Source organism: Mesocricetus auratus, unplaced genomic scaffold, assembly GCF_017639785.1.
Source record: "Mesocricetus auratus isolate SY011 unplaced genomic scaffold, BCM_Maur_2.0 Super-Scaffold_4256, whole genome shotgun sequence".
NCBI classification, from domain to species: Eukaryota; Metazoa; Chordata; class Mammalia; order Rodentia; family Cricetidae; genus Mesocricetus; species Mesocricetus auratus.
In genome coordinates this window covers 46,487,723-46,510,453 of record NW_024429182.1, presented here as the reverse complement: position 1 = coordinate 46,510,453, position 22,731 = coordinate 46,487,723, and the positions used below count along the sequence as shown (strand labels likewise).

At 36.7% G+C, this 22,731-nt stretch overlaps 1 protein-coding gene and 1 pseudogene across 1 annotated transcript; one reads left to right on the top strand and one right to left on the bottom strand.

Moving 5' to 3' along the window:
* Positions 1-252: 252 nt before the first annotated feature.
* Positions 253-1,011, bottom strand: LOC110341882 (annotated as a pseudogene).
* A 9,457-nt stretch (positions 1,012-10,468) lies between these two features.
* Positions 10,469-11,422, top strand: LOC101828587 (olfactory receptor 5B12-like). Its single transcript, XM_005063793.1, has one exon. The coding sequence runs from the start codon at positions 10,469-10,471 to the stop codon at positions 11,420-11,422; it is 954 nt and encodes a 317-aa protein (XP_005063850.1).
* Positions 11,423-22,731: the final 11,309 nt, after the last annotated feature.

Genomic DNA, 22,731 nt, shown 5'->3' with positions numbered 1-22,731 from the left:
AGGTCTGTGTTACTCCCTCTCCTGGTGGGTGAGAACTCTGCCCTGAGTGGAGTTGGGAGTAGACCGGCTCCTGGTTGCTTGGACCTCTGGGGGCAAGTCCACCTGGCTCATAGAATTTTATGTTTTAAATATTCCATATGATAATTAACATGTAAGTAATCAGAGACAATTAATGGTAATTCAACCAATGTGTATCACTAAAGTACCAAACCTACACATAGCTTTGATCTTTGAACAATACTCTTAATTGCATTAACTTCCTTGTTCTTCAGGATCCAGACTACAGACTACAGGATCCAGCATGTGAATGATCATAGTATAAAACACATATTTATCTGTGTTCATGGAATGATTGGACCTCTGCTTTATGTACATTATGGTAATAGTCTCTAAAAATGTGAAAACTGCAGTGAGGTGAGAAACACATGTGGAGAAAGTCTTCTGGTATCCCTCACCTGAATACATCATCAAAATATTTGTAAATATGAGTAAATATGAAATGAAGATAGCAAGAAAAGCAAACATGATGTGAAGGCTAGTCATATGGATAAGAATCATTTCATTCATGTGCTTATCAGATACAGTTAGAACCCTCATTGTTGGAATATCACAGAAGTGATTAATCACTTAGTATGTATAAAAATGGAGGCAGAAGGTGTCCTCTGTTTGTATAGAAACCTTCAAAATACCAAAGGCATAGGAGCCAATGGCCAGAGAAGTACAGACAACTTTTATCATGGTGGTAATATAATGTAAGGGTTTACATACTGTGGCATAATGATCATATGCCATTGAGGCTAAAACGTGGCTATCCATTGGGGCAAAGACCACAAAGAAGGGCATTGGAACAGCACAGGTATTGTAGGAAATTACATTGTTTCTTGTAAGGAGTCCAGTCATAACTTTTGAAGTGACTGTTGAGGAAGAACCAAAGTCTACCAAGAACAAATTACTGATGAAGAAGTACTTGTGGGTAAGGAAATGAGCTTCTAGAAAAATCAGAAGGATCATTTCAAGATTCCCAAACAAAATGAAGACATAGATAAATGTGAACATCATAAAGAGATATGATATGAACATCATAAAGAGGAATACGCAAAGTCCTGGAGCTTCGGTTAGTCCTGGGAGGATGAATTAACTCACTCCTGTGCTGTTCTTCATAGATGTTTTTCTGTATCCACAGGATATCCTTTGAAATAGTCAAATATAAAGGAAAAGAAAAACTCACATGCCTGGCATACTATATGCAGAGATACACTTAGTCTTTTCAATCCTGTGAATCTGATTAGTTATAATTTCCATATTTATACAAGCCTATAGCATCAAAGATTTTGTGAAATTTAACTAACATTCACAGAGTACAGAGTGTCAGATACATTAAGCAGTAATGTCTAAGATGTTCTACTTATGAATTTGAATTCATTTAAGTTCATGCAGTTCTTTCTCAATCATTACATTTGCTGTACACAGCTTAGTACTTGAAACTAAATTGTTGCATAATTTACAAATATCTGAATAGTATATAGATTAAAATGAATGTGTCATTACAGTCCAGTTCAACCAAAAAGTTTATTCTAAAAAGAAGATAAAGTATCAGATTTAAAAATGTGTATTCTAGGAAAAGGTTATGAATATTCATTTATCACCTTTCATATTTACTTCTAGAGATATTGATTTGTATCTAATGTCTCTGTCCATAAGTAATGAATAGATTTCACTGGGTATGTCTAAATAATTATTATAAGACTTAAATGAGATAATCAGTGGGAAATAGCTGATATACAATAGTTGCATTATTAGTATTCAAATGGAAGATGATGTTTTCCTGGGTAGGAGAGTTGAGAGTCTAAGGTTTCAAGATAGAGGTGAATTTTGAAAGCAGGCAGGCATGCATCATGTTTTTCTCTTCCCTTTTTGTAGTATTTCAGTGATATTCCTTCATTTTCACTACAGGTGACCATATTAGCTAGTCTTATGAGCCATAATAAACCAAGGTATCTTGAATCAATGCACTCTTTGAATTTTTATTTTAGCTTGAGCTCAGAGATTCCCTTTCAACATCTGTCCATTCCTTGTTAGTATGGTGGTGAGTATCCCTGCCTGTCAACAATTGTCCTTAATCTTTCCTTTCTTGGACCTGATGCACTGTATTCCTCATGTTTGACCTTAAATTATTTATTTTTCAATATCTCATGCTCAATATAGCATTAAGTGTGAATGTTTGCAGAAGAAACATGTGTTCTGCTTCCTGATGTCTGCTCTTTCTTTTAGACCCACACAGACTCTCCAGAACATTCTAAACAACACAGTCAAGCTACAGCACAAAGACACAAGTACCTGGGCTTACAATGTGGACTTCTGGAGAGCCATTTGACACATGATTAAGACAAGTATCAAAAATATATTAAAAATCTATGTGTATATTTAGATTATTTAAACAGAAAAATCACACATCACTACAATTCATAGTTATATTATAAAGAGTGTTGTATAAGGAAATACTAATTTTATTATTACTATTATTTATTTTTAAGATTAGATTTAGATTAAAAATGAGGTTGATTCACGTCAGTTCTAGGTCCCTTTCCCTTTCCTTCCCCTCCTCCCGTGCCCTCCCCCACCCCCCCCATTATCCCCTCATTTCCCCAAGGCAGGTGAGGCACTCCATGGGGGTGTCCATAGTCTGTCATTTCATCCAGGGCAGGGCCTAGACCCTTCCCCAAGAGTTCAGGGTGAGGGTGCATCTCACATTGTTGGATGGGAGTCCAAAGTCCATGTGTATACTCGGGATGGGTACTGATCTGCTGCCCAAGGCTCAATAGATTACCTAGGCCTCCTCACTGACACCCACATTCAGGGGGTCTTGATCAGTCCCATGCTGGATTCCCAGGCTGATGCCTGGGATTCAAGAGTTAACCTTTGTCAGGTCAGCTGTTTCTGGGGGTTAAACCAGCCCAGTCTTAATCCCTTTGGTCATCAGTCCTCCCTCTCCGTTACTGGCTTTCTTCAGTTCAGCTCAGTGCTTAGCCATGGGAGTGTGCCTCTTCTTCCATCAGCCACTGAATGAAGTTTCTGTTTCCCAGACTCTCTGGCCATGGGATTGTAGGCTGGCACTCCCCAGATCTATGTCTAAAATCCATATATGAGAGAGTACATGCCATGTTTCTCTTTTTGTGACTGGGTTACCTCATTCAGGATGGTTTCTTCTAGTGTCATCCATTTGCCTGCGAATCTCAGGATTCCATTGTTTGTTTCTGCTGAATAGTGCTCCATTGTGTAAATATACCACATTTTCTCTATCACTCTTCGGTTGAGGGACATCTAGGTTGCTTCCAAGTTCTGGCTATTACAAATAATGCTGCTATGAACATAGTGGAACAGACATCCTTGTTGTATAAATGGGCATCTTTTGGATATATACCTAAGAGTGGAGTTGCTGGGTCTTATGGTAGGTTTATTCCCATTTTTCTGAGGAATCTCCATATTGATTTCCAAAGTGGCTGAACAAGTTGGCACTCCCACCAGCAATGGAGGAGTGTCCCCCTTTCACCACATCCTCTCCAGCATAAATTGTCATTGGTGTTTTTGATTTTAGCCATTCTGACAGGAGTGAGATGGTATCTCAGAGTTGTTTTGATTTGCATTTCCCGGATGGCTAAGGATGTTGAGCACTTTCTCAAGTGCCTCTCAGCCATTGTAGTATCCTCTATTGAAAATTCTCTATTAAGTTCTGCAGCCCACTTTTTAAATGGGTCCTTTGGTGTTTTGGAGACTTGCTTCTTGAGTTCTTTGTAAATTTTGGAAGTCAACCCTCTTGGCTTGTGGGATTAGTGAATATTTTTCCCATTCTGTGGCCTGCCTTTTTGTCCTGCTGACTGTGTCCTTTGCCTTACAGAAGCTTCTCAGTTTCAGGAGGTCCCATTTATTAATTGTTGATCTCACTGTCTGTGCTACTGGTGTTATGTTCAGGAAGCTGTCTCCTGTACCAATTTGTTCAAGGGTACCACCCACTTTCTCTTCTAAGAGGTTCTGTGTGGCTGGATTTATGTTGAGGTCTTTGATCCATTTGGACTTAAGTTTTGTGCATGGCCATAAACATGGATTGATCCACATTCTTCTACATGCCATACTCCAGTTATGCCAGCACCATTTGTTGAAGATGCTTTCTTTATTCTATTGTATATTTTTAGCTTCTTTTTCAAAGATCAGATGTTCATACGTGTGGGTTAATATCAGGGTTTTCAATTCGATTCCATTGGTCTACCTATCTATTTTTGTGCCAATACCAAGCTGTTTTCAGGAGTATAGCTCTATAATAGAGCTTGAAGTCAGGGATGGTGATGCCTTCCGGATATTGCCTTGTTGTACAGGGTTGTTTGGGCTATCCTGGGTCTTTTGCTTTTCTATACAAAATTGATTATTGTTCTTTCAAGGTCTGTGAAGAATTGTGCTGGGATTTAATGGGGATTGCATTGAATCTGTAGATTGCTTTTAGCAGGATTGCCATTTTTACTACATTGATCCTACCTATCCAAGAGCATGGAAGATCTTTCCATTTTCTGAGGGCTTCTTTAATTTCTTTCTTTAAAGATTCATAGTTCGAACTCTACCAGGGAACTCTTACAGCTGATGAACACCTTCAGCAAAGTGGCAGGAAATACTAATTTTTACATTGTGAAGTTTTATTATACTTAAAAATGTGATTATAATGTAGTTAAAACATTTCTTCTTCCTTTCCCTTCCTCCAAATCATCTGAAATAACCGTCTCCATTCTTGTTCAAACTCATGGCCTGATAAATACTGCATGTTTAGCACTTTATCAGACTAAGGAAGGAGACCTACAGTAAATGAACATACACATGTAAAAGTATAAAAACAAACATTTATACACATGTTTATATATGTATGAGTGTAAATATATATATACATATGTGTGTGTGTTGCAATTCTGAGAATTAAGGAAAGGTGTCTTCTTAGTAGTCTATATATAGCATAAGTGTAATCAAAAATCAAATCTATCTCTAATGATTTTTGGCGTAAAAATCATTTTACTAGGATTTCTAAATAAAAAAACTTCAAAAGAATGAGGTTTTAGAGAACTGAAATAAAAAATTTAATAAAGAGCTCTGTACATTAAGAATGACACCCTAGGATCTGAAGACATGTCCTTCACCCTGTTTGGGCAAGCTCACCCTTCAATAAAATTAGGACTCTATCAACAACACAATCAAAGGACCATGCACCCTAGGTTTCAGCTGATTATTTTAAGAGAAGGATTGCCATTCCATAAATACCTCTGTATTTATGTGAATGCAATAATCTTCATTTTTAAACTCTGTGATGATTACTATTTTTCAGGGAAAAGTAGGTCAAACATCCATATGGATCATCAAAACTTTATAGATGACATTGATGATTGATTGTTTTCATGTCAATTATAGTTTTACTGATATTTTTAATGAATATGAAATTTTACTCCTCAAAAATTAAAAATAATACAATATTATATTGTGAATTACTATACAAATAGTTTTGGAGAAGTGATTTCTCAAAAAAATAAAATCTCCCAATGAAAATTTATAAGGCTCCTGAGGCATAAAAACACAATGATGGGATTAGTAACAAGAATTTATGATGCCTTTCTTTATGTTTAGCAGCTACTATATATATTTTCAATATTATTAGAAGTTATTTTCTTTGATTAGGAACATTTTCTTCACTTGAGGAAAATAAGCTTTTTTAACATAATTAATGAAATAGTGTTGTTGAAAAAATTTTAGATTTTTAGTATGTAGCTATCTTGTCAGAATGAGTAGGATACCTGATACCTTGGGAGCCTTCTCTGGCTATTATGGAAGACTCACCATAAGTAGTCAGTATGGAAGAAGATTATTTTGTGGACAAAATATTAGCAACCACTTAAATGATCAAAAGGATTCTGCTCAGTCAATGACCCCATTGAAGTAATGTAATATAGTATCAAGATGGGATTATTGACCTTGATATATAGGAATCTTGAGAAAACTGCTGTCTTGAAGACTCCAGGGAAAATATTCTCTTTTAAATAATCATTTCCCTTGTGACACTTTATTTATGAATATGCATATTAAGTGCACAGGAATCTTGTTTAATATTCCAAAGTACATAGAAATGTCTTAGTAATTGCTTCCTTTCCGTCTTTCCTCATTTTGTTAAGCCATCACTCTAACATATGTGCAATAAGATTAATCCATTTACAGTTATTGGAAATCCTCATTTTTAATTGCACACACACACACACACACAGACACAAAATGAAATTTCACATCTACAAATACATCCTCCAGTTCACTCTCCAACTTTCCATATGACTCCCTCAATACACATCCACCCAATTCCATTTCTTATGGATTTCTTGATAACCCACTAAATCCAATGAGGTATAAGTATGGGTCTGGAGCTACATACTGGAGAATGGGAAATATAACATTGTCACATTCTCAAAAAATAATGATTCTCTCTCTCCTATAGCAACTATCAGTTTCCAGAGGTGAGGCCTGGAGATCATCTAACAAAATTTGTCTTGTATATGTTTTGTGCAGGTAGTCACAGCTGCTGAGTTCACGATTATATTAACCATGCCATGTCCAGTAGATATTGCTTCATTATTATACTTCCCATTGTCTGGCTCTTATATTTTCTCTCCCCTTCAAAACTATTCCCTGAGGCTAGGTAGTGGTGGTGGTAGAATTAATATAGATGTTCCATTTTTGTCTGAAACCTCAGTTTCTTATTCTCATCACTTGGACCAGGCATGCATATGTTTATTGACTGTTCTTGTCCATTGAAAAAAGAAGATTCTCTAAGGGAAGTTTTTCAACATATACTTTTTTTCTTTTCTCCATTTCCATTCTTGAAATCTGGTAACTAAATAAGTACTACTAAAATTTTTAGACGATCAGTAATTGCCATTTTTTTGTTCTTTTATCAAATAAAGTTCAAGAAATAGAACAAATTGCATAAAAATTGGTGTGGCCTTATTCCTGACTTAAAATTACAGACAGTTGGCATCAGTTAGTGGGAAAAGAAGAATCATTGTCCTTTGGAGATTAGCCTAGGGTACATTGTCCATGAGTTCATGGCTCCGCAGCCAAGTGTAAAGTAGAGCTAATTAAATGTCAAAGAAACTAAGAGCACATGGAATTTGATCAAGTTGGAGGAGATCTGTGAATGCTGGGAGAGAGGAGGTAGGGGATTCATGTAGTAATTTATTGTGTATGTGTGTGAAATGCCTGACCCTAGCCCTGACATTATCCTCTCAATCACATGGTCCTCAAAACTTCTTATTCACTTCTTTGTAAAAATAATTCACTAAATGAGGGGCATCTATTCAGTACCTTTGCTCACAAGTGTTACACTGAATCTTAGAGAGATTAAATTGGCCAGCCAAGACAACACTGCAATAGGGAACAGGAATAAACTTTGAAGGTAATCCTCAGGACAAATACAGATGGAAAACTCTTCTATACTACATTGACAAAATAAAGAAAATTGTACTGTGGGACTTGAAATCAGAGGTAATTATCTAAAAATGAAATAGATCCACATAATTTTTCTTCTTCTGAGATTATAATATCATTATATAATTCATCTCTTCACCTTCTTTCCTTCTAGTACATCCATAAACTCCTCTTTGTTATCTTGCAAATGCATGGCCATTATTCCATTGATTGTGTATTCATGCATCCTATCTATCTGTCTGTCTGTCTGTCTATCTATCTATCTATCTATCTATCTATCATCTATCTATCTATATTCCTAAATATAAAAATATAACCTGGTATGTTTAATTATATATCTCTATCTCTATCTATCTATCTATCTAATTTTTTTCAGTGATGTTGACTTAGCATTGTGTGTGTGCTTTTCCCTGAACAAGACTACTTAACCTACTCTCAACATTCCTTAGTTGCCCATAGTTCTTTATGGTGGGTTGGATGCTCATTATCTTTTCCTCATTCATATTGGTATGCTATTGCTTTTTCATGGTTCAGCTCATATTTAGGCAGTCATGGTGAGACTTTTTGAATGTAGCTTCTGATCTTAATGAGAAGAAAGTACTTACTGGTACCAATTAACTATAGACATAGTTCAAAATAAGATGACTTTAGCTAAGAGAAACATAGTGCACTTTGTACATTCTCACAACAACTAGTAAATGCTAAACATATGGGGAATGTTAATTTCCATGATTACATACTGATCATGTGTTAAAATATCACATTCTCCCTTATAATTTGATGAATGTATATAGTTGTTATATGCTGATAAATTTATACTCAAGACTGACTGTCCCAGACCTCCTGAATGTGGATGTCAATTTGGAGGTCTGTTTAATCTATGGGGTCTCTAATAGTGGATCAGTATTTATCCCTAGTACACGAAGGAACTTGGGACACCACTACACATAGAAGGATACTCTCTCAGCCTAGACACATGGGGTAGGGTCTAGGCCCTGCTTCAAATGATATGAAAGAATTGAAAATCCCCCATGGAAGGCCTCATGGGGAAGGGGATGGGATAGAGAGTTGGTGGGGGTCAGAGGAGGAGGGAAGGGAGATGTATTGACATGCAAAACAAGATTGTTTCTAATTTACATTCAAAAAGAAAAAGAAAAAAGGATGTAGGAACAATAAAGGTAAATATTTTTTAAAGTAAAAAAAATAAGATGAAAAGGAAAATCTTAGAACAGACCTGTGGTGCTAAGACAGATTAAAACCAACTGGAGGAAAAGAAAAATGATCCCTGAAAGATGTGATGAATCCCAGAAGCCCAGGGTGAGTGAGATTTTATTTTTTTCAAACTTTCTATAGCCCAACTGGCCTGATGATTATGGTTACTTCACTCTAAGCATCTATTCCCTCATGTCTTCATAAAGATTCTGCACCAAGCTTCAAAATATTTTGATGTCTCCATTAAGTCTCCCAAGATGTATACTTTCATACACTTGTTCCCCTGAGATATATGTGGAGCTTGCAATCTATATCTTAATACTGGCAAAAAGTACAGGTTTGAGTTCTGTTCTACAGAAGAGCTTGTGAAGGAGTGAAAGGAGAGACTTTCTCACAATGCTTTCCTGTGTGTGAATGCAGGTCAATACTGGACATGAAGATTTTCATACCTTATTTCCTTTGTACATTTGTCTGTTCCTAGAACAATGGTTAGTAGTAAAGTATGCAGTGCTAGCAATTCAGAATTGTAAGGGAAACAAAATCAAGCCATTTTAATTTTTCCAACTGAAAACAAAATAAAAATAATGGTAATAAATATTGAATAGCCCTACTACAGACACACTGTGAGTTATCTTCTCCCCTATGGTTCATTGCTCTTTCCACTACAGAACAGTGCTTTATATTATTCATATTTTGATCCTGGGGATCAGAAGATTCTCTTTAGACAATGGTAAAAAGATGACTATACTCAAAAGAAATTCATAGGTGGAATTAGTGAGGTAGGGGAAAATCACAGTCAGCTTGGTTATCCTTTTATATTTTGTCCTGCCTTGAATAAGAAGGATGTTTTGTGCTTAGAATTAGTATGTCTCAACATTTCAGAGTCAGAGGTTTCTTTTATATACAGGGTCTTTAATACTTTGCCCAGTAGCAGTCATCTGTCATTGGAGCCACTGTGAAGGTAAGCAAAACATATTATACATTATCACTTGCTAAAGAGTACCAAGTCTCTGTTGATGATGAATGAGAACAATTTTCTTATTATTCTCTTTCTTCTCTTTAAACAAAAATCATAAAGACATAGTTAATGGTGAATAATGGAAAACACAAGTCTATGTAAAAAATTGACATAGAAAAAGAAGTACAGTTTTGCTCATCAATTTTGAAAAATTGTTCCCTTATATTTTGTCCTGATTAAAGAAGTGAAGATAGCATGCAGTCTTCCATAAGTGCTAATATTTAAAGGGAATAAGAACTAATTAAGTGTTTTCATTAATTATGGTGTAAAGCTGGCTATGCCTAGGCTTCACTCCCATACCTCTCTATATATTTAAGATACTGGAGGATATATTAGAAATGCAAAATCCATTTCAAAGTCCACATTTTCCTCACAGTGTTTGCTGCTAGTTTGACTTTCAATTTCTATTCTATATAAACATGCATCTAAGTATTAGAAGTAAAGAAGTAAATATAATGAATGGTATATGATTTCGTGCAATATGCATCACTGTATTTAGTGGAATTGACCTCCATAGATACAGTACTCATCTTTGGCAGCAAAGAATTTTAGTGTTCATCTGTATAGCTTCCTTATGAGCAGCCCACAGTTACCCAGCATGTAGCTCACCATATTTTAAACAGTATCCTTCACTAGAAAAATAAATGTGTAAAAGACCGGGTCATAATTTGGAATTCCAGAGATATTCAAATAGTGTATTTTTTATTTTTCCTAGGAACTTGTCATGATTATTCCCAAATGACACTGATGAAGAATATTTCAGAGTTCACAGAATTTATTCTTGTTGGGCTAACAGATGTCCCAGAACTTCAGATACCTTTGTCTATTGTTTTCACTCTTATTTATTTGATTACACTGGTTGGGAATCTTGGGATGATCATGTTGATTGTGCTGGACTCCCGACTCCACACTCCCATGTACTTTTTCCTCAGTAACCTCTCCCTGGTGGACTGTGTTTATGCCTCAGCAGTCACTCCAAAGGTAATGGTTGGATTTCTCACGGGAAATAAGATTATATCCTACAATGCATGTGCTGCCCAAATGTTCTTTTTTGTAGCCTTTGTTGCTATTGAAAGTTTGATTCTGGCCTCAATGGCCTATGACCGTCATGCAGCAGTGTGTAAACCCCTGCATTATACTACCATTATGACAAGTACCACCTGTACCCTAATTGTCACCTGCTGTTATATGTGTGGAATCTTGCAATCTTCCATCCATGTGGGCCTTGCATTTCGTCTTTCTTTTTGTCTTTCTAACATAATAAATCACTTTTTCTGTGACATCCCTCCACTGTTGAACATTTCTTGTTCTAACACCTACACAAATGAGATTACACTCCTTATTTTGGCTACATTCGATGTTGTTTTGACTCTCTTGGTTATCTTGAACACTTACCTGCTTATTTTCATTGCTATCCTGAGGATGCATTCAGCTAGTGCCCAGAAGAAGGCCTTCTCTACCTGTGCATCCCACCTCATCACTGTTTCAATCTTTTTTGGGTCACTCATATTCATGTACTTACAGCCCAGCTCCAGCCATTCCATGGAAACAGACAAAATTGCATCTGTGTTTTACACCATGGTCATTCCCATGCTGAATCCTATGGTCTACAGTCTGAGAAACAAAGAGGTCAAAAATGCATTCATGAAGGTTGTTGGAAAAGTTAAGTCTTCAGTAACCTCACTCAATTAACTCCAAAGATTTTTTCTGAGCATGTGAAACTTTGGACCTGTATCTTTGAGTAATACTTTATTTATAATTATTTTTGTCTGTGGTTTCTTTGAACAGTTATTTTACAAAGGAAAATCTGTCATCATGCATTGGTTATGTGACTAATTTATAGTCAATTTTGAGTGTATGTTGCAAGAAATGAGAACTCAATTTAATATTTAAATCAATTTTACTGTGCTATAGAATTTACATGCAATACTACTTCATAAATTGGTACGATATACTTTTAGATTATCTTAATGTATGCAAGACGAGTTATACTTTCAATGGTTTTATTGCCATAATTAATTACTATTATTTCTTTTTTTAAATATGATTAAATAATTTCCATTTTCCTTTCTTCCCTCCAATTAATAATATATATTCCTGCTTGATCACTTTATAATTCATAGTCTCAATTTTCACTAAATGTTATAGTTAAATATGACTCCAGTATATTTATATCTGATACAAATTAATTGTTCTCATGTATTAGTGCTACAAATAATTATATTGTGATTTTATCCTGAAGAATTCCAAGGTCTCATTCCAAATAATTTAATTTCAGATGGTTTTGGTGATATAGAATCTTGAAACTTTACATCAGTGATGGAGTTTTCATAATGTGTAGAAGCATATTATTTAAATCTGACTAATACTGAATTCTGGAGCACAAATACAGACTGCAGAAAAAAAATTATTTATAGGTTAATTAGTTTACTTCATAACCTATATATTTTTAAGTTTCAGCATACGAATTCCCTCACCATTTAAGTAGTATTTTCTTAAAAATATGTATAAAATGGTGATAAAATATTGAGTGAACGATAAACAAAACAATTCTTTTTTTGTTTGTTTCTTTTTTTTACATGTCAATCCCAGTTCCCTCTCCCTCTCCTCCTACCGCACCCCCCACCATCCCCCCAGCCTCCCACCCTATTGCCAATTCCTTCCACATAGGGGATATCTAGAGTCTGTCCTTTCACTCAGGGTAGGGTCCAGGAACTCCCCTAAGAGTCCAGGCTGAGAGAGCATCCCTCTTTGTGTTATGGATACACGATGTCTGTTTGTATTCCAGGGATAAACAACGATTCACTGCTCAGGGCCCCATAGGTTGCCCAGGCCTCCTCACTGACTCTCGCATTTAGGGGGTCTGGATCAGTCCCATGCTGGCCTCCCAGCTGTCGGTCTGGGGTCCAAGAGCTCTCCCCCTGTTCAGATCAGCTGTCTCTACTGGTTTTGCCAGCCCATTCTTTGCCAATGTGCTCATAGCTCCTCTCTCTCTGTCATTGGGTTCCTTGGGTTCAGTTCAGTGTTTAACTGTGGGTGTTTGCCTCTGCTTCCATCAGTCACTGGATGAAGGCTCCAGGATGGTTATAGACATCGAGTTCATTATCAGTAATGGGCATTCGAGGTGGTCTCTCCACTATTGCTTAGCTTGCCAATTGGTGTCATCCCTTTAGATCACTAGAGTTCATACTGGTGCCTGATCTGTCTTCTAACCCATGATTCCCTCTTCTCCCTATTGTACCCCCCTACTCAACCTTCCTGTTCCCCCATGACCTACTCTCTCCTAAATATCTCTTCATTTCCTACATTCTAGATAATTTTTAAGCACATGTAATATGTTTATCACACAACAAAATTTTCCATCACTGTGTTTCTATCCTTTTTGTAAGTTACCTAAACAATTGGAAGTTCATAAATGGATTTCCATATGGGAATGGAAACCATCTGATGGGTAAAAATGACTGCATTCTTTCTTTCATTACTAAATAACACTTTGAGTTAAATGAACATATAAAACTCAAGAACAGTAGAAATGAAAAATACTTTTGGTGGGATGCAGTGGGAATATTTGAGAAGGATACTTGATACCAGATTTAATATGGAAGTACAGTAATTATGAACATTGGAATTGATACCTGGTAGTAACTGTGCATTCCTGATACTAACTGATCTCTACTAGTCTTCTTATCATCTACTAATCTTGCTGTTTGTTATAATTATTAAATTATATTCAGCAACACATTACATTTAAATAAATTAATTATTTAACTTATGGATGATTATAAAATGGAGTAAATGAATGAGTCAGTGAGAAGTGTAACTGAGACAGAATGAGTGAATAACAGAACTCTAGGACTGATTATTCTATGCACTTAAGGAAGCAACCATCTAAGATTAGTATAAAATAATCTGACTTCTTGTACACCACTGAACTATAAGTTTTCATTAATTATACCCAGACCTTATTTCTCAGCATATACTCTACCTTGAACCCTGAAACTATTTACATGCTTCAGAAAATTAGGAGAAAAGGATGAGCTTGAGTCAAACAAAAAATGTGTATAAATATCAATATGGTTGATTCTCTTATGAGAATCTCAATTGCTGAAAACATAGTAGAGGAAAACAGCCCATGCTTCAACCTCCAACTCCTGTTGAACAGAATGTAACTAGAGGTGATGTCAACTGTCATCCATGTATGAAATTCAGGTATAGTACTACATACTAACAAAGAGAATTCTTATTTTTCAAATATGAGGTTGTCAGTACTGGAAAAACGAAATTATTAGTATCTAATGCCTTGTCTAAGGAATTTACCCCAGAAATATAAATAGTAAGAAAATATCAATCACTTACTTATAGCCATAAGAAAATTAATTCATTGACTTTCCATCATGAAATCTTTTCCAACTATATTAACACAATAGTTAAAAACAACCTCTTATAGAAAGCATTAGAAATATTTACTTGGTTGAGTTGGCCTGACATTTAATAGAATGGTATGTCTGACCCCAGACTGACAGTGGGGAGGCCAGCATGGGACTGATCTGGACCCCCCAAATGTGAGTGTCAGTGAGAAGGCCTGGGCAACCTATGGGGCCCTGAGCTGTGGATCAGTGTCTATCCCTGGTATACAAACTGTCTTCATGTGCCTATAGCACAAAGAGAGATGCTCTCTCAGCCTGGACTCTTAGGGGAGTGCCTTGACCCTACCAAGAGTAAAATGACAGACTCTAGATATCCCCTTTGTGGAAGGATTTGGCAATAGGGTGGGAGGGAGGGGGGGAAGGGGAGTGCGGGAGGAGGGGAGGGAGAGGGAACTGGGATTGACATGTAAAACAATCTATTTAAAATTAAAATAAAAATGATAAAAATATAAAAAACAAAAAAAACAAAAAACAAAAAACTAAATGTAAAAGTTAAAAGCATAAAACTCTTTGATGGAAACACAGGTGTAAAGTCATAGCTTTGGGTCAAACAATGGCCTCTTAAATGTAGCACCAAAATCACAAACGAAAGAAAAAATGAGTAACTAGACTTTATTGTAGGAAGAGATCTTACCTACCCATAGCGCTGACCACGACTGGGCATGCAGACCTTTGGCTCTCAGCTTTCATGGCTTCTCACATAAGTTATTTCTCCCTCAATAAAATATCACAGGACATGCCAAAAAAAATAAATACAGGGAACATTTTTCATTAAATTTTTGAAAAAGAATTGCAAAAACACCAATAAAATCAATGTCAAATTTTAACGATATTCTATAAGACCTCTATAGGAAAGATTTCAGTTTCTGAGAAAAATATTTTTTATGATAAGTATTTAATTATATTATTAGGAATTTGGAAAAATATACCTAAGAAACACACAAGTAATCACTGATATCAAGCTAACCATTAAAATTATAAAAGTGAGCAAGCCGGGCGTTGGTGGCGCTCGCCTTTAATCCCAGCACTCAGGAGGCAGAGGCAGGCGGATCTCTGTGAGTTCGAGGCCACCCTGGTCTACCGAGCGAGTTCCAGGACAGCCTCCAAAACAATGCAGAGAAACCCTGTCTCAAAAAAACAAAAAAAAAATATAAAAGTGAGCAGACAATAAAACTTACTCCTAGAATTTTCATTTATTAGCTTTTATGTGAATATTTTGTATGTGAATACAATGGATCTTGAACACATTAACCCCTTATCTTCTTCCTCCAACTTGTCAAGCCTACCCTAGAACATTTTCCCTCTTAACTTCATGTCTTTTTGTATGTTATAATGAACTAGGTATAATTAGTGCCTAGAGTATGTATGAACATGGTATAGGCCATCTTGCTAGAAGGTTATATATAGAATGATATGAAATGAAAAATCACATAGTTTCTCTAAGGTTAGTGAAGTTGTGCTGACAAGCCAGTGAGTAACACTTAGCTGTGCACATAGCTTTGAGTTGGTCAGGGTTCCCTGATAGAGGATGACATGGAAATTCATGCCTTAAGGAATAAACAGTAAATTTACTGACCCTTCAGATTGGAAGATTGTGCAGAAAGTCTATGACTTCAGTAGTTATGTCTACCAAAGTTGCTTCAATATGACCTTGAATCAGCTATAAACACCTGGGAATTTGTCCTTGTATATTCATCTCCAGCAGCTACTAGTTCCCTTGATTTTTTTCCTGATGTCGAAAATTAGCTGTCTTTGTGACTGAGAATACTATTACTTTCCTATGTCAGTCTGAATAATAAAAAATATCCCAGTATTATTTCTATTCATTGAAATTAGACAACTTAAGCAGAAATTGTCTTTCTGACTATCCACAGCTACATGTGTGCCCAACTATGGAATATATACATGAGATACACCACAATACACTTACATAATAGCTGTTGTTATGTAAGGAATGTAGTAGCACATGAGAGAAATTATAGGCAGAAGCAAATTGTCATTTATAGTCAGTGACCTCAGGATCTTTTTCAAGTGGAGCTTCTCCATGAGAGAGTTTTTAATATGGTGGATTGACTTGCTGAACACCAGTCATTACCTGCTGTATTCCTAAGGCATCCTGCAGATAACAGCAAGATGCTTACCTAGATGCGAACGTTGAATCCATGCTCTTAATATGAAACCAGTTTTCATATTTTCTTATGTATTCATATTTGTCTGACACTAGGAAGTATTAAAAAGCATACCAACATCGTATCATAGCCAGTTATAACTGTAAAAGATGGTAAAAAATCATTGTCATTTGTTATCCTGTATTTCTCCAGGCCTATAAATCTCCATACTTAGGATCATTTGTCTCTGGAGTGACATTGATGTTCAAAAGATGACACAATATTTAAAATTTTCTTCTATTTAGAATGTTTTACAGGAGTAGAAGTATAATGATAAGACTCCTTGTAATTTCACAGACTGTAGATCATCCAACAAACATTTGCCTTCACAAAGGATCATGTGATTTTCTTTTGGATCATCAATAGTTAGGCATTTATACTGTGAACTGCACACAATGCTGTATTAAGGTCAAAATGAGATAGACCATGTAAAGCAATAGCTCCCATTGTTTTCTTTTAAAACTATAGTGTCTTTTATAACTTGCAAAGTACTTAAATATTATTTGTTATGTAGGTGCATATACAATATGCAAATAAAGGGAATAATGATTCTCATTTAGAATGCCCTTAAAGATATATAATTTCTTACCTTAATATATAAAAGCAAATGAGTAAGACACAAGATTCTAGACTAGAAGCATTATTGGGCTTACAAGACAACTTCATACTATAACCAAAAATAATAGGCAGGTGTCACCTGAGACATTATGGAAGTGAGAATAATCAAACACATTAGGAAATATTACTTAGTTGAGGGCACAAAATTCATGGGAAGAAGAAAAGCAACTCTTCACGCTTCCTCTGTTATGCTCACAAAACAAGTCAAGTAGGCATGAAAAATAACCAATAAGTAATGTTTGCGTTTTGTAAAACTCTCTTTAATTTTTGGTATGCTTAAATATATCCAAATATCACTATATACAGGTCTCATACATCAAGTAGCTACCCAAATGCTCCACATTTTAAATTGAAGCTTTTGCTTAAAGAATTCATAGGTGAAGAAGAAAGAGTGTGTATTACTAGAGCAGCACTCAAGATACTAGACTATGTATAAGTTGATACAACTCTCAGACACAGTAAATGCATTTTAGGACTTTTGTCACCATGATATTGAAAAGCATACACTTTACTTTCTTCTGAATGAACATTGGATGTATACTAAAGGAATCAAAGTTTGCCTTAAGTGCACTTATAAGATGTTGAAAATGTAAATAAAATGATATTGAGGTGAATTTTGTAATAAATAATATCAAATACAATACCATTTGAAATTAACCTTAAATATAAATTTCCAATGTTCATTTATACTACTCTCATGCTTTAAATTAATTTTTTATTTTAAAAAGAATCCAGGAAATGCAAATCAAAACAACTCTGAGATACCATCTCACTCCTGTCAGAATGGCTAAAATCAAGAACACCAATGACAATTTATGCTGGAGACCATGTGGTGAAAGGGGGACACTCCTCCATTGCTACTGGTTCAGCCACTTTGGGAATCAGTATGGAGATTCCTCAGAAAAATGGGAATAAACCTACCACAAGACCCAGCAACTACACTCTTAGGCATATATCCAAAAGATGCTCATTCATACAACAAAGGTATCTGTTCCACTATGTTCATAGCAGCATTATTTGTAATAGCCAGAACTTGGAAGCAACCTAGATGTCCCTCAACCGAAGAGTGGATAGAGAAAATGTGGTACATTTACACAATGGAGTACTATTCAGCAGAAACAAACAATGGAATCCTGAGATTCGCAGGCAAATGGATGACACTAGAAGAAACCATCCTGAATGAGGTAACCCAGTCACAAAAAGAGAAACATGGCATGTACTCTCTCATATATGGATTTTAGACATAGATCTGGGGAGTGCCAGCCTACAATCCCATGGCCAGAGAGTCTGGGAAACAGAAACTTCATTCAGTGGCTGATGGAAGAAGAGGCACACTCCCATGGCTAAGCACTGAGCTGAACTGAAGAAAGCCAGTAACAGAGAGGGAGGACTGATGACCAAAGGGATTAAGACTGGGCTGGTTTAACCCCCAGAAACAGCTGACCTGACAAAGGTTAACTCTTGAATCCCAGGCATCAGCCTGGGAATCCAGCATGGGACTGATCAAGACCCCCTGAATGTGGGTGTCAGTGAGGAGGCCTAGGTAATCTATTGAGCCTTGGGCAGCAGATCAGTACCCATCCCGAGTATACACATGGACTTTGGACTCCCATCCAACAATGTGAGGTGAACTCTCACCCTGAACTCTTGTGGAAGGGTCTAGGCCCTGCCCTATATGAAATGACAGACTATGGACACCCCCATGGAGGGCCTCACCCCCCTGGGGAAATGAGGGGATAATGGCAGCACTGGGGGAAAGGCACGGGAGGAGGGGAGGGAAAGGGAGAGGGACCTGGAACAGACTTGTGAAGCAACCTTGTTTCTTATCTAAATTTAAACTGAAAAATAAAAAAAGCAAAAAAACCCCAAAAACCCAATCTTTTCTTATTTTATATAACAATCCCAGTTCCTCCTCCCATCCCTCCTCATGCTACCCCTCCTTTGCCACATCCCACCCATGTCTACTTCTCAGAGATGGTAAGGCTTCCATCGGGAGTCAGCCAACTCTGGCTCCTAGCACCTATACCTTGACTGAGCATGGTATCCCTCCAAAGAGAATTGGCTCCAAAAAGCCAGTTCAAGGACTAGGGATAAATCCTGGTTCCACTCTCAGGGGCCCTACAGCCTGTCTAAGCCACACTACTGTCACCCACATTCAGAGAGCCTAGTGTGATCCTATGCAGGTTTCCCCCTATCAGTCCAGAGTCAGTGAGCCCCCACTAGGTTAGGTCAGCTGTTTCTGTGGGTATCTCCGAACTGGTCTTGACACCTTTGCTAATGCTATCTTTTCTTCCCTCATTCAACTGCATTCTGAGAGACTGACCCAGTTCTTACCTGTGAATCTCTGCATCTGTTTGCATCAGTTACTGAGTTACTGAATGAAGATTCTATGATGACAATACAGGTATTCATCAACCTGATAACAAGGGAAGATCAGCTCAGGCACCCTCTTTACTGATGCTTAGGGTCTTAGCTGGGGTCATCCTTGTGGATTCCTGGGAATTTCTCCAGTACTAGATTTCTTACTAGCCCCCAAATGACTCCCTCAATCAAGATATCTCTTTCCTTGCTCTCACTTTCTGTCCTTCTCCCATATCAACCATCCCATTCCCTCATGGTCTTCTCCCCCTCCCTGTCTCCTCTCCCCCATCCCTTCCACTCTCCCAATTTTCTTAGGAAATCATGTCTGTTTTCCCTTCCCATGGAGATCCATGTATGACTCTCTTAAGGTTCTCCTTCTTAAATATCTTCTTTGGGGTTATGGTAGAATTCTGCACTGAGGCCACCTGGCCCTGGGCTTTTTTTTTTTTGGTTGGGAGACTTTTGATGACTGCTTCTATTTACTTAAGGGTTATTGGTCTATTTAAATTACTTATCTTTTTAATTTTGGCAAGTGATATCTATCCAGAAAAAAATTTCCATTTCCCTTAAAATTTCAAAATTTGTGGCATACAGGTTTTCAAAGTATGACCTGATGATTCTCTGGATTTCCTCAGTGTCCTTTGTTATGTCCCCAGTTTCATTTCTGATTTTGTTAATTTGCATGTTAACACTCTGTCGTTTGGTAAGTTTGAATAAAGGTTGTCTATCTTGTTGATTTTCTCAAAGAACCAACTCTTCCTTACACTGATTCTTTGTATTATTTTCCTGATTCCTACTTTATTGATTTCAGGTGTCAATTTGATTATTTCCTGGCATCTACTCCTGGGGGAGTTTGCTTCTTTGTGTTCTAGAGCTTTCAGTTACATTGTTAATTTTCTAGAGAGATTATTCTCCAGTTTCTTCATGTGGGCACTTAGTGCTATGAACGTTACTCTTGGAATTGCTTTCAAAGTGTCCCATGAATTTTGGTATGTTGTGTATTCATTCTCATTGAATTCTAGGAAGTCCTTTATTTCTGTTTTTTATTTCTTCTTTGACACAGGAATGGTGCAAATGCACGTTATTCAATTTCCATGAGTTTGTAGGGTTTCTGCACTTTGTATTGTTGTTGAATTCTAACTTTCACACGCAGTGGTCTGATAAGATACATGTTGTCATTCCATTTTATTTAAACCTGTTGAAGTTTGATACATTGCTGAGTATGTGGTCAATTTTTGAGAAGGTTCCATGTGATACTGAGAAGAAGGTATATTCTTTTTTTTTGGATGGAATGTTATATAGATGTTTGTTAAACCCAATTGGGTCATATCTTCTTTTAGTACCTTTGCTTATTTGTTAATTTTCTGTCTGGTGGTCCTGTCTAGTGGTGAGAGTAGAGTTTTGAAGTCTCCTACTATAAGTGTTTGAGGTTTTATGTATGATTTGAATTTTAGTAATGCTTCTTTTAAAAATTTGGATGCCTTTGTATTTGTGGCATAGATGTTGAGAATAGAGACTTCACTTGGTGGATTTCTTCTGTGATGAGTATTAAATGACCTCCTTCATCTTTTTTGATTGATTTTAGTTTAAAGCCCAATTTGTTAGGTATTAGGATTGTTACCCACTTGTGTCTTCGGTCCATTTGATTGGAAAATCTTTTCCCAATCCTTAACTCTTAGATAATGTCTGTCTTTGAAGTTGAGGTGTGTTTCTTGTATGTCTTCAAATCCATTTTGTAAACCTGTGTCTTTTATGGGCGAGTTAAGACCATTACTATTGAGGGATATTAATGACCTTTGACTGCTCACTTTTGTTTGTTTTGGAGCTGTTGTTGTTGGAATTGTGAGTGGATTTTCACCCCTTTTTTCTTTTGGCTGTTGCTAAGTGGAATTATCTATTTTCTATATTTTCCTGGTTGCATTTAACTTCCTTGGGGGTGGAGTTTTCCTTCCAGAGCTTTCTGTAGGGCTGGATTAGTGGATATGTATTATTTAAATCTGGTTTTGTCATGGAATATCCTTTTTCTCCATCTTTCCTGTGTATAGTAGTCTGGGCTGGCATTTGTGGTCTCTTAGTATTGGTAGAATATCTATTCAGGCTTTCAGAGTTTGCATGGAGAAGTCAGGTGTAATTCTGATAGGTTTTCCTTTATTTGTTACTTGACATTTTTCCTTAGTTGCTCTTAATATTCTTTCTTTATTTTGTATGTTTGGGGTCTTGATTATTATGTGGCAAGGGGATTTTCTTGTTGTTGTTGTCCATTTTATTTTTTGTTCTGTAAGCTTCTTGTACCTTCATTAGCATGTCTTTCTTTAGGTTGGAAAAGTTTTCTTCTATGATTTTCTTGAATATGTTTTCTGTCCCTTTGAGGTGGTTTTCTTCACCTTCATCTATACCTATTATTCTTAGGTTTGGTCTTTTCATGGTGTCCCATATTTCCTGGATATTTTGTATTAGGGATTTGTTGGACTTTAGATTTTCTTTGGTCGATGAATCTATTTCTTATAGTGTATCTTCAATACCTGAGATTCTCTCTTCCATCTCTTGTATTCTGTTGGTTAAGATTGCATCCATCGTACCTGACCATTTTCCCAGCTTTTCTATTTCCAGCTTTCCTTCAGACTGTGTTTTTTATTGCCTCTGTTTCAGCTTTCACAGTTAGAATTGTTTCTTGGATTTTTTGCTTTGTTTTTCCCTCCCTTTCTTGCATTTTTTTGGAATTTTTGTGTTGCTTTTTCTTCCATTTCTTTAAGGGATTTTCTCATATCCTCTTTGTGGGCCTCTATCATTTCCATTAATTTGTTTTTAAGTTCACTCTGTTCTCCTTCATCTGCATGGGGGTATTCAGATCATGCTGGCATAGAGTCTCTAGCAGTGTCATGTTGCTTTTTCTATTCCTGAGCGTGTTTTTATATTGTCTCTACCTATCACTACTTCCAGCGAGTGCATAAGGAGACTCTTTCTCTCTTCACGGGTATGTGACCTTGGTTCCCTTCAGGTGGGTGCAAGCAGGTCCAATACTCTGGTGGCTCTCCTCTTGCTTGAATGGAGTAGTCCTAGGACCAGGATCTTGGCAGTCTTTGGGTAGGCTGGATTCTGTCTGGATGGGATCCTCAGTGAGCAGTTCCCAGGTCTCCTGTGGTTTTGCTCAGGCCACCAGAAGCCCGGCTAGAAACAGGCCCACACTTACCTCACCTGTCCTGTGGGTGGAGAATGGGACTTGGATGCTGGCAGTCTCTGAGTGAGCTAAATCCTATTGAGATGGGATCTGTATTGTACAGTTCCTAGGTCTCTGGTGGTTCTGTGCAGGGCCCCCATGCCTAACCCTTATTTAATCCATTTTTGTAACTAGTTCATAATCCAATCAATATCAAGGATTTTAGAATTATTGGCAATCAGTATAATATTTAAGTACCCTGCTTTGTTC